Here is a 16,289-nt window from a genome sequence, read left to right on the forward strand (position 1 = left end):
ATTTACTGACAGATTTTTCTGTTTTGAGCAGATGTTTGTTTGGAAGCAAGCTTTTCTAGGTATTTGCCAGCAGCCAAAGAATTAAAGTTGAAACCTGTTAAATAGCACTGTTTGAAATGTTCTGTCTATTAAATTTGTGTAAATTTTTGTGCATTTTGGGCTATAGCTGATAAATTGGGCATGGGTGTTGATGTTGTTTCATAAACCAAATTTGAAATAATAATAGCAACAACATTTATTTTAGAATCTTTCAGTGTGCCCAGAGGATGAATCAATCATCATGTCCTCTTTTGTAAACACAATGACTTCACTAAGTGTGAAACAAGGTAAGTTTAAGTGAACTTGAGAAAATCGTAGTAGAGTTGTGGATTCCTCTGGAAAGCTTCATCAGTTTTTGTTTCATGCCATCAGTAGAAACAGATAATTGGCATAAACTGAATTTGTTCCCTTGTTTCTCTCTCATTATGGCGTCTGCTTCTTGTTGTGTGTCCCTTTTCCAGAGTAACTCTATACAGACAGAGCTCTTGAAGAATACTACAGGGAAATAATCCTGCCTTTTAATTTAGAAAGCATGTTACATGTGTGTTCATCTAGATATTTTAATTTTTATTAGCATGACTGAGCTGGATTGAAATTCTTAGAAAAAAGCATAAGGTTCAGTACCGAAGTAATTCTTGAGTTCTTTAGGGTTTTTTAGAAGGTCTGATATAGTGTATCTGAATTTGTAGTTGTTTTCCTAAAGATTTTGTGTTCGGTTTTTTTTCCCTGATGCAGTTGAAGATGGAGAGGTATTTGACTTCAGAGGAATGAGATTAGATTGGTTTAGGCTGCAGGTAAGACTTTATAAATATGGGTGACACTTTACTAACTTAAAACCAAAATATTAAATAAATTACTGCTCTTCTAGATTACTCTCACATGGCAAGTGGACAACGGGCTATCTAAGGATAACCTACTCTTCTAAAATCTTAAGCAGATAACTTGCTATATTTTGATGTGACTTTGTCTGCGTTGCATACTTTTTGCAAATCATTCTTTGAAGTGTTTATAACAGTTTGGAAATAGAATGTGTTGAGGATGAGCAGTTTGGTGGCTGTGGACTGTACGGGGTGTGATTTGCCAAGGGGTGGTAGAGACTGTTTAGTGAGATAATAATATTCAGTGAGATCGCTCCTGTGCATTGCAATAACAGTATCTTCAGTTCATGCAATAAAGGGGAGAGTACTGTTAGGACTGTAAATCAATTGTCTCAAGATTAGATAGACATGTTATTTTTATATATTCAAAATACACATTACTTTTCTTGCTTTCCAAATACTGATTGTTAAAGTGGGGACTCACAAGCGCACGTTTGTGTTTTGTCAGTACACTTGTTCTACAGTTTATCTGTGAATTGGTGTTGTAATCAAATAACATTTGGCAGCTTCATTGAAAGGCAGTTAACTTTTCTCAATCTATAGTGGAAAGATAAAATAGGCTGTCCACAGCCTCTAAGTACACAGGTGTCCTAAGCATGGCATAATCACTATTTCTCATTTGTATTGGGCAATAGGAATGGGATCTGCAAAAAAATCAGCTGTAGATATAACATGAAATTTTTCTTCTGTCTTTCTTTCCAGGCCTACACTAGTGTTTCTAAAGCTTCGCTTAGTCTTGCAGACCATAGAGAACTAGGAAAAATGATGAACACAATCATTTTCCACACAAAAATGGTGGATTCTTTGGTGGAGATGTTGGTTGAAACCTCAGATCTTTCTATATTTTGGTATGTAACTAACCTGACTGTAGCAATTTTCTATTATTTGTTGTTTAGTTTGTCATTGCAAGTGTAATTTTTAAATAGCAAACTTTGTATGGAGATAGGCCAGTGGAAGAATCAATTAGAATTTCTGGTTTCCATCAGAATTAGTTAGATAAAGGTATTTCTGAAGATCTGTCAGAGAGATTTTTCAAGCAGTCACCTAATTGATCTGGAGTCATTTGCAGATTCTTCCTTAATACATTTTTACAAAAGGTGCAAGTTTTTGCAGTGCTTACGTGGCAAACATCAGAATAAAAATGTGATGATGATGAGAGACGCAAATAAAATGCAGTAGAAGTGATTGCAGAAAACAAACTTCTTTGAAAGCATGATGCAGTTTTTTTATAAGTTATAACTACAAATCTGACACTAATAGCATGTTTGATTTGTGTGAAGTAGACTTCATTTGCAGCCAAAATATGTATGTATTCCATTTAAATGTCTATTTCTGATCAGTTTTTATAGTCGCGCTTTTGAGAAGATGTTTCAGCAGTGTTTGGAGCTTCCCTCTCAATCAAGATACTCAATTGCATTCCCACTGCTTTGTACTCATTTCATGAGCTGTACCCATGAACTGTGCCCAGAAGAGGTAATTTTTAAATATATTGTCTTGGGTTTTTTTCATCTCTCATGTAAAGTAGAGAGGACTAGAGGTGAACACTGCAAGAAGGTGTTTGTTATGGCAATATAAGATTCGAGGGAGGAGAGTAGTAAAAAGGGAAGTAAGACAAGTAGATACCTTCTTAAGTGATTCTTCACCTGTAGTTCTCAAAATCCTTTTCTGAAGTGAGTAAGCATTACTGTCTTTGCTTTAAAAAGGTATTAAACTAAGGTACAAAGGTTAGAAGACTTGCCTGGGGTCATTCAGGCTTAGATGCTAATAAATCCCGTGTGCCTATTAAAACATACAAGGAACAGTTTTTCTTTCAAATGGTTCATAAACTCATCGTTAGAAAAAGGAAATAGGAAGTTGGGAGTGCTCAGTGGCTTGTTCTAAATAGTATTTTTTTCAGTAAGATTGAAAAAAAAAATCTTAAGTGATATACAGTGTAATGCAAGCATTTGTTTTGGTAAGAACCAGGTAATGCAAGCCCTCTTTGGTTAGAATTAGAAATGAAAAAGTGCAGAGTGTTGCTTAAAGAAATGGACTCTTTGTTAAAAGAAGTCGTTTCATTCTGAGGAAATTCCTTTTATTTTTGTTGTAATGAAATAGATCATTTAGTACATTTCCTGTATGTCCATTGACTTTGGAATTACTCTGGGAGTTAACTTGGCCAGTTTTGTGTAATGCTTATGAAAGTGTGTTTTCATTCTTAACAGTGCTTATCTGAAACAATTAGATGAATAAGAGTTATTGTAATATGCATGATGTGGGTTTTTCTTATTTAAACAGTAAATTCTCTTCTGCTAATCTTCATCTCAATATATGTCTTTACCATTCTTTTCCCTATATATTTTGCTTTAAACAGCTGCAAACTCTGTTTATACTAGACAACCACTAAAAAGCTTCCAGGGAAAGCTTCCCTTCAGGACAAGAGATGTCTTTCAGAACAATTATAGTAACCATAAGAAATCACAAGCCGAAGTCCACTGTATGCTAGTTACTGTGAATTCGGCTGCAGCAAGCGCATTTTGCCACAGCCAGCAGAACTTTGAATTCAGTACCTGAATTGTATGACTTAGTAACTAGTACCATTTTGGAAAAATAATCTTTGTACTGTGTACAATGTGTGGCTGTTAGAATGTAAACATGAGTAGTGAAAGAAGGATTTCAGTGAGACAGAGGCTATGCTTGTGCAGATCCAGTGACAAAGGAACTGAATCCAGAAATTAATGCTTCAGGGCTTTGTTAGTGACTTTTTCAGTGGTGTGAAGGACACTGTTTTCTGTATAGCTTGAGTAGCATGCTCTTCTTCTCCTAGATTTAGTATTGGTACAAATTAATGAAGAGGAGCTTCACAGAAACCTTGAGTATTGGACGTGTTAGAATAGACTCCGTCCAAAATTAAACATATGAAAACCTACTTGTTAAAATCTATTTTGCCTCCTTTTATAGAATATGCTTGGCCAAATATAGTAAGAAAACAAACAAACTAACTAATGCTGGAGCTGAGATCGTTAACAACTAATTCATTATTTCTCATATTCTGGTTATATGATGTAGTGAACTGTTATCTGCAGTACAGGTGTGTCTTGTGTGAATGTTGTAGGGCTAATGGGAAACTGAAAATCAAACTTCCTTTTTTTTCTTCTTTAATAGCGACATCATATTGGAGATCGTAGTCTTTCCTTGTGTAACATGTTCCTGGATGAAATGGCTAAGCAAGCTCGAAATCTTATCACAGACATTTGCACAGAACAGTGTACGCTGAGTGATCAGGTGAGTGGGGTTGTGTCTATTTTAATTTTCCTTTGAGATTTTTCTCTGTTCAGCTTTCTGACTTATTATGGTTGTTCCCTGTTCACTTTTTCCCTCTGTTTTGGGTCAGTTTTCCTTTAAAAAATGAATGGTGATTTGAGGAAGACTTTTTTTAATATTAGAATTGTGTAGTTAGTAGTCAAAGGAAGAACATGTTGCTTGTGTGCTGAAGTCTCCACCTGGAGCATAAGCTTATTTTGTGTTTCATGGCTGCTAAAAAGTTGGATTTTCATTTGGAGAGGCTGTTTCTTTCTGTTTACTAGTTGCTGCCAAAGCATTGTGCCAAAACTATCAGTCAAGCAGTGAACAAAAAGTCAAAAAAACAGACTGGAAAGAAAGGAGAACCCGAAAGGGAGAAACCAGGAGTGGAAAGCATGAGGAAAAACAGATTGGTTGTGACAAAGTAAGCCACCTCTTCTGTTCCTTTTGCCTTGAATCCTGAGTCAAAACATGTGTCTTACGCATTGAATGCTTCTTGCTTAATTTATTTGAGTAAGTTTAATTGACTGTAAATACAACAGCTTTGCAATTTGTGAGCGTATGATGCTTCTGTAGCTTGTGTAGAGACTGAATTCTGTTACAGAGAGCAATAGGAATGCTTATCTCTTGAATTTATCCCCTTGGCTGTTTCCTGAGCAGAGAGGATCCCCGTGCTGTAGCTAGGTTTCCTGTACAGTCATGTTAATTGTTGTGGGAGTCCAAGGAGTGGATGGCATCTTCGATTCTGCCTTGCTGTAATATAGTTAACTGGGTAAAGTACAGGCTGGGCTGGAAGTTCTTGCTGCTGAAAGGCTGCTTGCTGCCTTCAGCTGCTGGGATGGAGTTGAGGCTCCAGTGCCTGTACCAGCTGGGGAAGGTTTCCTTGTTAGTGACTATAGAAAAATTGAAAACACCAGCAAATCAATAACAAAACCAAAAAACCCACCTGAAAGAGATTAGAGGGAAGATTAATAAATGCAGTTTGGGGTGTAAGAGATAATAGGGGAGGAAAAGGTAGAAGATACTGTTAGGAAAGATCAGAGGACAAGATGGTAGAGTCATTAAAGTATGAAGAGGAAGGAAGCTAAGAAAAGGAAACAATAAATGTTTTGTGTTGTGGCTGGGAGTGTGTAAATGTGCATACCACTGAAAAGGAAGTGGTTTTGCTACAGTTGCAACAACCAAACATTCAAGAACTGTTAAAACTAGAGAAGTTGAGGGAAAAGAACTTACTTGTAGTCTAAGATTCCCTCTCTCAATATGTTTTTAGGTTTTTAGTACTGGCTAGTAGCAAACATTAATTGTATTGCTTAGTTCAGTTAGGGGAAAAAACAGACTGTTCTTTCTGAGGGAAAGTATATGTGTGTGTATGTATATTTTAAAAGATATATACATATATATCTATCTTGCATCACTATGTGTGATGCAGATGAGTATGCAGTTGTAGGATGTGTTCTTGCCCAAAATACTGTGTTTTAAATAAGCTAGAAAAGTCTTTCAAAGCAGAAAAACATAATGACAGGAAGAGTTAGAGCTGTACTTTCTCTTGAGGCATCTTCCATCCAGCATGTGCTTTCCACCGTAACACATACTTATGTTACATTAAATATTTTTCTTAATTTCTTGTTGCCTGTTCTTAAAGCCTGGACAAGCTGCACACTGCACTTTCTGAGCTCTGCTTCTCAATCAATTACGTACCAAACATGGTGGTTTGGGAACACACGTTTACCCCAAGAGAATATTTAACGTCTCACCTGGAAATCCGCTTTACCAAGTAAGAAATATTGTCAAGTTAGAAGTGTTCATATACAAGATAAGTATTTGCTTATTTTTAAGTATTTGCTAATTTTTAAGGGTGGATTGTGAAATTTGCAAGTGAAGTTCAGACTAAAATGAGAAATAAGTTCTGTATGCAGACATACACAGTTGTTAGTTCCTATTTTAAATCAAAATATATTTAATTTATTTACCAAAGTAGTTGGTAAATACTTCCACATTGTGGGCTGCCTCTGTATATGAGAGGGGGAAAAAAGCTTTATTTTAAAAATGCTCAGTGAGTATCTTTACAGTTTCATGAAATTTTTTCTGGAACCACAAATAGAGTTGTCTTTGGCACCTAGAACTATTTTTAAAAGGGCTGGTGTAGTATGTGCATTGATTAAAGTTTTATACTTCCAGATTGGAGAAGTAGTCAGATAAAAGCTTTCAATATAAAATTATTTTTACAGCTGCATCTTTGTTTAATTTTATTAATAATTGCAATTCATTTGTTTCCTTTTTTTTATATTTCAAAAAGGTCAATTGTTGGAATGACTATGTATAATCAAGCAACGCAAGAGATTGCAAAGCCGTCAGAGCTGCTAACCAGTGTAAGAGCCTATATGACAGTCCTGCAGTCAATAGAAAATTACGTACAGATCGACATTACACGAGTATTTAACAATGTTCTGCTTCAGCAAACCCAACATTTAGATAGTCATGGGGAGCCAACCATTACCAGTCTGTACACTAATTGGTAAGTAATTGTATGAATACTTGTTACAGGGTTTTTTATATTCTTTTTAATTAAAAATGTAGAATTGGAGAAATGGAGTAGCCTGACATTTTCTTAAGTTTCTGATTTTGCAAGGTTACTTCTCCCAGTACCTGTTAGAAGCACTTTAAGGTCTGTCTGTTGTGAAATTCACGTGTTAAAAGGGGAGATGCAGAGTGATACTTTCATGGTTCAATTGATATATGTAAAACTTGAGTCTATAGGCTTTGCTGTCCCTTGTCACCCAAGTATACTTCATCTGTATAGAGTATCTATGAACATGTCTCTTTTCATCTAAAACTTCCTCCTTTTCTGATAAGGTATTTGGAAACTTTGCTACGGCAAGTCAGCAGTGGCCACATAGCCTATTTTCCAGCCATGAAGGCATTTGTGAATTTGCCTACAGAAAATGAGTTGACGTTTAATGCTGAGGAATACTCTGACATATCAGGTAAACCTTGATGTTTCTGCTGAGTGTTTGTGAGGGGTAGTTATTGTATGCTTGAGTAATTGGAATAACAGCAACCCTTAGAGCTTTCTATTATAGACAGCATTTGTTAACCTCCAGTAGTATTTTAAATACTTATTCGTGCCGCTTCTATGTTTTGAGAGAGGCGGCTTTTCCTACTTTTGATCAAAGCAGGGTGGTTGTATTTCAGCTACAGAGACAGGCGTATGATGTGTTGGGGACTGCCATTTCAGTTCTATTACGATACAAGTTCTCATATCTAAAATTTTACTTTGTGGTAAAATATGTTTGTACAGAAGGAGGAATGTTTGAAGTAGAACAGTTTGTTTTATTTCTCAGAGATGAGAGCCCTTTCTGAACTTTTGGGACCATATGGCATGAAGTTCCTAAGTGAAAGTCTGATGTGGCACATTTCTTCACAGGTTGCTGAGCTTAAGGTAACCTTGGGAAACTGGTGGGTGGGAAGGCGGGTAGTTTTCTGTGTAAGCTTCCTTTAGGATATTCAGTAGCTATGCTTCCACGTGCCGTCTTTTTGAAATGACTGCATCAAACAAAGTGGTAAAGCTGTGAATTCTACTCTTTATGTTGTAGCACATTTGCACACGTAGTACATCCGTATTCCACAGTCTTCAACAGCTGAACGGGCAGGACTTCATGCAGGCTCTGTTGATTTCTGTGTTAGATACCCTAAGTTAGAAGTCAAGTCTCTCTTTATCATCAGTGGGAGGAGAAGTGTTTTTCAAGATGTCTAGGTGCTTGGAAGCGCTTACCCAAGTCTGTTGACTCTCCAAACTTTCCATGAAAATCTCGGATGTATCTTAGTCATCTGTAAGGACTTACTTTCTTTACAATGTCTGTTAGCATCTGTTGTTCAGTTTACGTGGATGAGAGACTTCAGGTCTTTTTTCTTTGTTCATTTCCCTTGGGTTTAGACATATCTTTCCCTCTGGCTGAACAGTATCAGTTTGCTAGAAATCTATATGTTCTGATAAATAAACCCTGATACTTAGAGCAACACGAACAAACTATAGAAGTTGGTGCCATGAAAAAAAATTGGAAATATGAGCATGTCAGGGAAGCTAGCTGCAAGTATATTCAAAACAAACAGTGAGAGGGCAAGCACTTGTTGCCTACGTAATTAACTCTTTTTGGAAAGAGCCTTTAATAAATTTAATAACATGTACTGCTTTCCCAGGATACTCACACTATCAAAATGTCACTGATTGGCATATATTTGCTTTTCATATGACTTACTCTTTTAGTGTCATTTCCAAATTTAATTCCAAGTTGTTATCACATCTCATTATTTACAATTTATTTAATCACTAATTAATTAAGGAGGTTTTTGTAACTATTCATGCATGCTATGTTTTTAAAAATGCACATGAATACTTAAGAGATCTAAGGAACTTTCTTTTTTTTTTCCCCAACAATTTATTATTCTTCTTCACATACCATGCCTTTAAAAGTGTGTGGTTTTAATATATCCCATGTTACCATTTCAAAGATTTTGTTCTCTCTGTAAACACGGTGAATTTCAGTGCTGCTGAGTTGCAAGGATGTATGATGCCCTAAAAGATTTCAAGCCTTCTATTTAATATCACAGCTTAAGGAGAGGGGCTGCTCCTGCTTTCCAAGCATTCCGTAACTCTTAGCCACGCACAAAGTGACATCCATCACGTTTCAAGTAAAACACAAAGCCATTGGGCTGATGTGTGGTTGCTGCTGTATTTGTCCGCTAACCGCGGAGGTGTCACACTTACTCAAAATCAGCATGATTAGTATTGTAACTCTGTACTTTTTAAACAAGCTATTTTAACTTGTCCCTGAGTTTTGTTGTTTTCAGATACTGCTAAGGATAAGCAGAACATAATGTAGATCCACATGCACATGACCACATGTTTTGAGGGGAAAAAAAAAAAAAAGTAATAAAATGTTCATCTCTTTGGCTGAGATGCAGTTGGCTTATCAAGAGAGCACTGAGAAACATCTGTGTTCGGGGGAAGGAAGCAACAGGAGGATAGAATGGGGAATTTATTACGAGTAGGGTTCAACATGCCTGCTTTGCTTCCCACAGTGGGACCAGGTGTTGGTTTTATATCTGAACTTTAAGACCAGGGTGAGGAGGGGAAGTTTGCCTTATTTAAGTAACTATTTGAACCATATTCCAGCCTGTTTCTTTTAAATCTTAGACCAATATGCTGAGTATTTCTTGTAAAGCTGAAAGCTTGACTCAGTAACAGTGTGCGTGGGCTATTGCCTTCAATCTTGCATTCTGGAGAGCTTTGAGGGATTTAAATTAAAATGTCGCACATCTGCCAGTTCTGAGACATCGGTTGGTTTAAAATTGCCCATCTTTATTTCAGTGCAAGCCAGTCTTGCTTTGACTTTCAGCACAGAAGTACATCTTGCGTGTCTGTGTGTGCACGCATTCCTGGAGGTGGTTAGTTTGCTACATCTTGCAGAGTTTATTTCTTTCCTTGCTTCTTACTGAAGATAAAAAGAATGAAAGAGGGAAGACAGAGTGGATTATGGAGACTTGAGCTTATGGAAATAGCATGACCATGAGACAGTGTAATTGAATCTGAGAGGTCTAAGCTGTTGGACAGATCTGCTTTGCACGGGCTACTTGAGTAGGAGGTGGGAGTAAACCCACCACCATTTATTTCATAGCAGCATTATAGTTTAAGCTGTGTTGTTTTTTTCTCCTGTAGCCACGGGAATATTTACTCTGAAATTTAATTTCCCTGCTTGCCAGTTGCTGTTTTGCCCTGTTTTCGGTGTGGGTTGAAGTGAAGTAAAATAAAACTATTAAAGCAGTTAGCAGAACTATCAAAAGTCAAATTTTCTCAGATCCTTAGCAGTAGGTTCCTGCAGGTATGTCTCTTCTTAGACTTTATATTATATATCTTAAATTACGTTCCAGGCTTATAGTGACCTACGTGTTTCATGAATAGTAGTTTTTCCTGTTTCCTCCTTGTTGGTCCTTTTGTTTTTGCTGCCTGTTAATTAAGATGGATTGGCATGCATCCACTTGAAAAATAAAGCTGTTAATAACCACTGTGGAAGACCATCCTCAATCCAGAAGATCTTGTTTTCTTTCTCCGTCTTTCAGTTCTTTTCTACTTTGATATTGTTTGGTATACAGAGCACTAAATGAAGTTGTCTTTAAGTGAAAGGAAATGCTTTCTTCATTTCATGTTCAGAAGCACACAAGATACCTACATTTTCTTAGCCGCTGGTTATCCTCTACCTAACGAGAGATAATCGTATTTTCTATTTCTAAAATAGAAATTTTCTTCGCATTCAAACTGCAAAAATACTTTTTGTAAAAATAAAATCTGTATTTCTTGCTTGAAGAAAGTTTAAAAATACTACTTGGCACAACTTAAGTTCCTCAGCTAGTGAGAAACCCTTTTTGGATCTGACATTTTGTAGATGTGATTATGCAACCTCTGTAATTTAAATGTAAAACTGATACATATTTGGAGAGTGATTTCAGGGAAGTTATTGCATTTACCCTCATGGTACAAGTTGCTTGTATGAGAGCTGTTACAAATTAGAAACAGACACATATTTTATTTACTTTTTGTCAAACTGATATGGAAAATATTGCACTTGAGTTGAACTGCTTCAGGTTAAGGTGTTGGGACTTGAATGAATGTGTTTACTTTTATTTTATATTATAATGGAAGAAAACTTCAAGTAAACTGCACAAAGATTTAACAATCTGACTCTCACACTCTCCTTTCAATTTTTTAATTTTACCAGCATTAAATTTCTCATCCTTACAGCATAACTAGTGAAAGGAGCAACCCAAAAGAATGGTTTACTTTGTGAATCTGCATTTTTATTGATATATGTGTAATAAGAAGCTGAATAGTGTGAGGAGCTAATGTCTGGTTTTACTGACTTTAATTCCCTTGTTTTAAGAAGTTGTACACATTATTGAATATAAAAAACATGTTCCAAGGGGTATCTAATCCTCTGCTTTTTGATTCAGAACTTGCTTTTGTGTAGAGCAGTGCCTGACAATAATACTGATATTGGTGTCCCATTAAGAGCACAGCGGGTCCATCCGTATTCCATGATTTTTTTTGCCTCTCTGCCAGACTGAAATATCCTAAACTGTGCATTTATCTTGTTAACATACTGACCTCTATAGCTAACCTGAATCCTTGCTTTTGTTTAGAAACTTGTAGTGGAGAATGTTGAAGTTCTGACACAAATGAGGACCAGCTTTGACAAGCCAGACCAGATGGCAGCACTCTTTAAAAGATTATCATGTGGGTAACTAGTTCTACTTGAGATAGAGAATTGTTTTTTATCTTTGTCTTTGTAAAGAAAATGAGAATAATTAATTTCTCTGTATTAAGTATACAGAAACAGCAAAATGTATGTGAGCTCATATAAACTAATGCGTCTTTTCAAAATTTTCTGGTCTTCTCATGTACAGACAAAATAAGATTCCAATGTTAATTAGCGTGTTGAGTTTGCGCATCTTTTCAGGGATGATAACACATAGCTATTAGAGCAGTAATCTGCAAACCAGGTGTGTAGCTGTAGAATACAAAACACAGGCTTTTTTTGACACACATTTCTGATTTGATTCTGATTTGATTTCTGGTTTACATTTTGCAATGTAAATTATTGCATTGTTTGGAAGGATGTTTACATGTAATTAACATAAGTAATTATTTTAAACAAAAATATTATGAAGAGACATTTTTGGCCTCAAGAAAACGCATATCTAGGTTTAGCATCCAATATTGTCAGCTGTGTGTAATGGAGTTCATTCCATGAGGGGGTTGACAGGATAGTCTTCAACTGAGAATCCCATTGTCATCTCAGCTATAAAAACCTGCTTAAGCACTGTTTGTTTTGTCTCTTTTAAGGAATGCCATTGTTTCAGTACCTTGCATTTTTTCACTATTTTGCTAAATGTTTTCTTTATCTTTCTTGAAGAATTGAGCTTGTGAGCATCAACAGATTCTTGTTAACTGTTCTTTTTTTTCTCTTCAGCTGTTGACAGTGTTCTGAAGAGAATGACAATTATCGGTGTTATCTTGTCTTTTCGGTCCTTGGCACAGGAAGCACTTAGAGATGTAAGAAATAACTGAATATGTTCTGAATAACTTTAATTGTATTTAATGGAATGATAGGCTATTTGAAGCTTCAATATTTAGGAATGCTACTTTTTAAAAGACTGGCATGTGAGTAAAATGGCAATACTCAGTCATAACTGAACTTTGAGTTGCAAGTTGGGAGTAGAACCTACTTTTTGAGCACTGTTCAGAGAAATGTTACAGTAAAACGTACAGATTTTATTTTGAGCATGCCTCTCAATGTTTTCTATGTTAGTACATTTTAAAAGCTTTCATTTCCCTCTGTTTGCAAACAGCTTGAATTTGCATTTATGAGGCCTTAATATCTTATATCTACAAATTCGTATGCTTAAAATAAAAACTCATGTTAAAAATAAAAAATTACTAAGTCCAGTAAAATAATGGTAGTGTCTAATTGATCATTAACATGGGAAGTATTTTTGTCCTCATTCTGTGTGTGTTTGTGTCTGTTAGGTCTTATCCTACCACATTCCTTTCCTTGTAAGTTCCATCGAGGATTTTAAAGATCACATTCCAAGAGAGACTGACATGAAGGTAATGTTTGGCCCAGAGGGTGATGGAGTCATTTTTGGAGCTCATTGAAAATATGTGAAGGGCAAGACTTCTGTGCTTATTGTGAAAAATCCAGAAACAAAGAGCGCTCTTTTTTTCCCAAAGAACTAAGTAGTTGTGCATCTGCAGCCTCCTAAAGGTCTTGGGGGAAAAAAAACCCCGCCAACTGATATGATAAGCACAAGTCTTTCTCTGCCTGTGATCACATTTGAGAACCTTCATGGAAATTAGAACAAAATTTATCAGATGTTGAAACATGACTAAGCGATAAAGGGAAGATTACTGAGCTGCTTCATAATGTGAGCTGTATAACTGGTAAAACTAAATGTTTCCAGGACTCTGTGTACATGGTTGGAGCTCTATGCGTGCGATAGCTACAAGTCTGATTTTGACCTTAAATTGAAAATTTTTGTGAACCCACTGTCTGAAAGGCTTGGAAAAAAGATAGCAACTTAAGTAAGGTGCTTTGCTTCTGAATGGTAGTATGTTTCCATCCGGAAACCCTTGTTGGTACATCACTTCTCTTCTGGACACTGAGTAGCTGCAGCCTAGCTGGTTTTTTAATCTCTCATTGCAACTTGGAGCCTATGAAGGTTTTCAAGCTTTTTAATGGTATTGTGGCAATTTGATTTGCAGAAAATCTGTAGTGAGATCCACATTGTGCAACTCTTGATTCACTTCTACAGAAACAATTTTTAGAAATCTGCTCTTGAGCAAAGTACAGTTTTTGAGGGCCAGAATATGTTGTTATTCCTGAACTTGAAGTTTATGTTCTGCCATTTACTCTTGAGGAAAGAAACTTAAGTTCTGTTGTGTATGAAGATTCAGTAAATAAAAAACATCCTTCTGCTTTTTAAAAGTACATTACAGAACAGTTCAGGGTCCACTGTGGTGGGCCTCATGATTTCAGAAGACATGGTTTAGCAGTCTTGTCTGAAAATGCGTCAGAGGTTGCATGAAGAATATAAGTTACTGAAATTTCACACATGTGCTATTTCACTCCAAAATATAATCATGTGCTCTTTGAAACTTGCAATGTTGATAAACCAGCCACGAATGCTTGATATCCCAGAAAACATTGAAATTCATAGCACAGTAGAGGAATCTTGTGGAAATGCTATGGAAAATTGACTTCAAGGATACTGGCTCATGATAAAAATCATATGAAAATGATGCAAGTTGCCTTTGCACTTCTCAAGAAAAGCCTTTCTAAAATTCTCAGCTGGAGTTACAGAGAAAATCATTGATCACCAAAGCATCATGTTTCATTATTGAACTTGAGGAATCAGTATGCAGAAGGGATGAGAAGGGAAGTTCACTGCATACTTTGCTTGATCTTTTCAGAAAGTATCTTAGACCCTCTGGTATCAAAGGGGTGCTGAAGAACAGGATGGGATAAAGGCTGCAATCATAATCACTGAAGACAGTATTTTCCCATTGATATTTTTAAGCTGACGATAATAGATCATTTTAAACATCTCAGTGGATTTCTAAAGACACCACTGAACTCATTTGTGTCAGCAGATACGAGAAAGCATATTACTTGCTACTTCTCTTGTGGAAGTCACTGGAGTAATTTGCAGTCACTGGAATAATTGGATGGCAAAAAAAAAAAAGCTATCTGCTGCTGAATAAAACCACGCTGAGGAGTTTTCTTTGCCTCATGCCATGTAGCACCACTTAGCTGCCTCTGCTTCTTGTAATTTTTTGCTGTTGGCCTTCTGAGACACTGTGATTCTTAAATATACCCATTTTGTGTGTGTGTTTTTCTAGTTCAGACTGTCTGAATAAATTCTAGTGCTGTGGTACAGCACTGTGGTACATGATGCCATATCAGCTTGTTTGAGAGTACATAGCTTGCCTGGATAACGTTGGAGGGCTGTGCATGGAGAAGGAGACAAACCTATGTAGTCTTGTGCATAGTGCCCACTGGGAATACTGGGAACTCTGGCATGCGCTACCCCATAACTCTGCCAGAGCTTTATCTTGAAAACAGCTTCTTGGAAGGGCCAGAACTGTGTTAGGAGCCTGCTAACAATTAAACCCTGTGGACAATCAGCAGCTCATTGTCTGAGCTTTCTCCTGGCCTTGTCACATACAGCAGTGCAATTGTAGGCAACAAGGGCTTCTTTTGGGACAATAAGGCAGACTTTTTTTTTCCCCTTAAATGAAGACATGTCAACAGACAGATCTTTACAAGGCTTTGTACAATGGATTGGGACAGTTGCCCAATTGGGCATATTTTAGGATGTAATAACATAGTAATTTCCTGTGTACTGAATTTACCAGGCGGAGCATAAATAGCTTTAAAGCTGTTGATGAAATAAATACTTGTTACAAAATGTTATTTTTATTTTAGTATCCCTGAAACTTATGATTTGGGGTGACTGGCCAAATGGGAATTTATTCTCCTTTTATTTGCTTGTTTTTAATATTAAAATGTTGGGCTATCTGTACAGGCTTTTAGAAACAGACTTGTATGTGTTCCACTGTTGCTCCTTAACCAGCTCCTGTCCAGATGCTCTGTAATTCTTTTAATGCCTGTACTCAAGCTAATACCCGATGTTCCTGCTGACAGCATGGCACTGTGCAAAGAACATCGTATGCTTTTCATGTCAGAACTTGCCCTCAGGTAGCCAGACCGGAGCACATGAGTAAGGATGGTCTGCACGCTATCTCCTATGTGCAGCTGACCCAACTACATGAGAATTTATGGGCAAAATGCAAAACTTCTCAGTATTATCAGCAGTAAGACACATTGCTAGCATGTCCCGTACTCCTTTGTATTTGATATAAACCTGCTTTTGCAGAGATTTCATCTGAACTACAGCTTCAGATACTTTCTCCAGGATGTAAATGGGGGAAAGAGAGAAGAGCTATGCTGAACGCTTGTTAATGGCAATAAAAGATGCAGCCTGGGACAGGCTGGAAAATGGAATATATTTCTTAGTTCCTCCAAGTGTTAAGGCCACTTAGAGTCCAATTTTTGGCACTTGGAATCACTGGACACTGAATCTGAATCAAACTTGAATGTTGTAAGATTTCTGCCCTACTGTAGTATTTCAGCAGGTTGTGACTTTTGGCTTCTGTCTGCAAATGCTGTATTTGCAGATGTTAGCTGATACATTAGAGCTGGTAGAGAAAATCTGTTCGTTTCTTTTAAACAGTGAAGAAAGATGTAGAAACAGCTAATTGGAAGTCAGGATGTTTGCTTTGGAGGTAATGTAGAAAAGTAGACAAGCTTAGTTTGGCTTGACAAAAAGAAATTACAATCTAGCACACAAAGTACTTTCCCAGCTGTTCAATGTGGGTTAGAAACGAACAAAAATCTCAAGTCTCTTCATCTTGTTTTAGGCAAATCTCTGAAATTCCTTAGTGCCTCAAACTCTAATATGAACATTCGAAACATG

The 16,289-nt window shown here is 36.7% G+C and overlaps 1 protein-coding gene across 4 annotated transcripts in view; it reads left to right on the forward strand.

Moving 5' to 3' along the window:
• Window positions 1-16,289, forward strand: part of NCKAP1 (NCK associated protein 1) — a 58,556-nt gene that overhangs the window by 32,475 nt on the left and 9,792 nt on the right. For all 4 annotated transcript variants that reach the window (XM_086751577.1, XM_086751578.1, XM_086751579.1 and 1 more), the window contains 13 exons: window positions 245-326; window positions 775-833; window positions 1,620-1,765; window positions 2,258-2,390; window positions 4,062-4,181; window positions 4,484-4,623; window positions 5,842-5,973; window positions 6,496-6,714; window positions 7,053-7,183; window positions 7,541-7,638; window positions 11,394-11,487; window positions 12,224-12,306; window positions 12,781-12,861. In XM_086751577.1, the coding sequence (XP_086607703.1) occupies window positions 245-326; window positions 775-833; window positions 1,620-1,765; window positions 2,258-2,390; window positions 4,062-4,181; window positions 4,484-4,623; window positions 5,842-5,973; window positions 6,496-6,714; window positions 7,053-7,183; window positions 7,541-7,638; window positions 11,394-11,487; window positions 12,224-12,306; window positions 12,781-12,861 (1,518 nt within the window). The remainder of the gene's footprint in view (window positions 1-244; window positions 327-774; window positions 834-1,619; window positions 1,766-2,257; window positions 2,391-4,061; window positions 4,182-4,483; window positions 4,624-5,841; window positions 5,974-6,495; window positions 6,715-7,052; window positions 7,184-7,540; window positions 7,639-11,393; window positions 11,488-12,223; window positions 12,307-12,780; window positions 12,862-16,289) is intronic.

Source organism: Chlamydotis macqueenii, chromosome 6 (genome assembly GCF_036417535.1).
Source record: "Chlamydotis macqueenii isolate bChlMac1 chromosome 6, bChlMac1.mat, whole genome shotgun sequence".
In the NCBI taxonomy this organism is placed as follows: Eukaryota; Metazoa; Chordata; class Aves; order Otidiformes; family Otididae; genus Chlamydotis; species Chlamydotis macqueenii.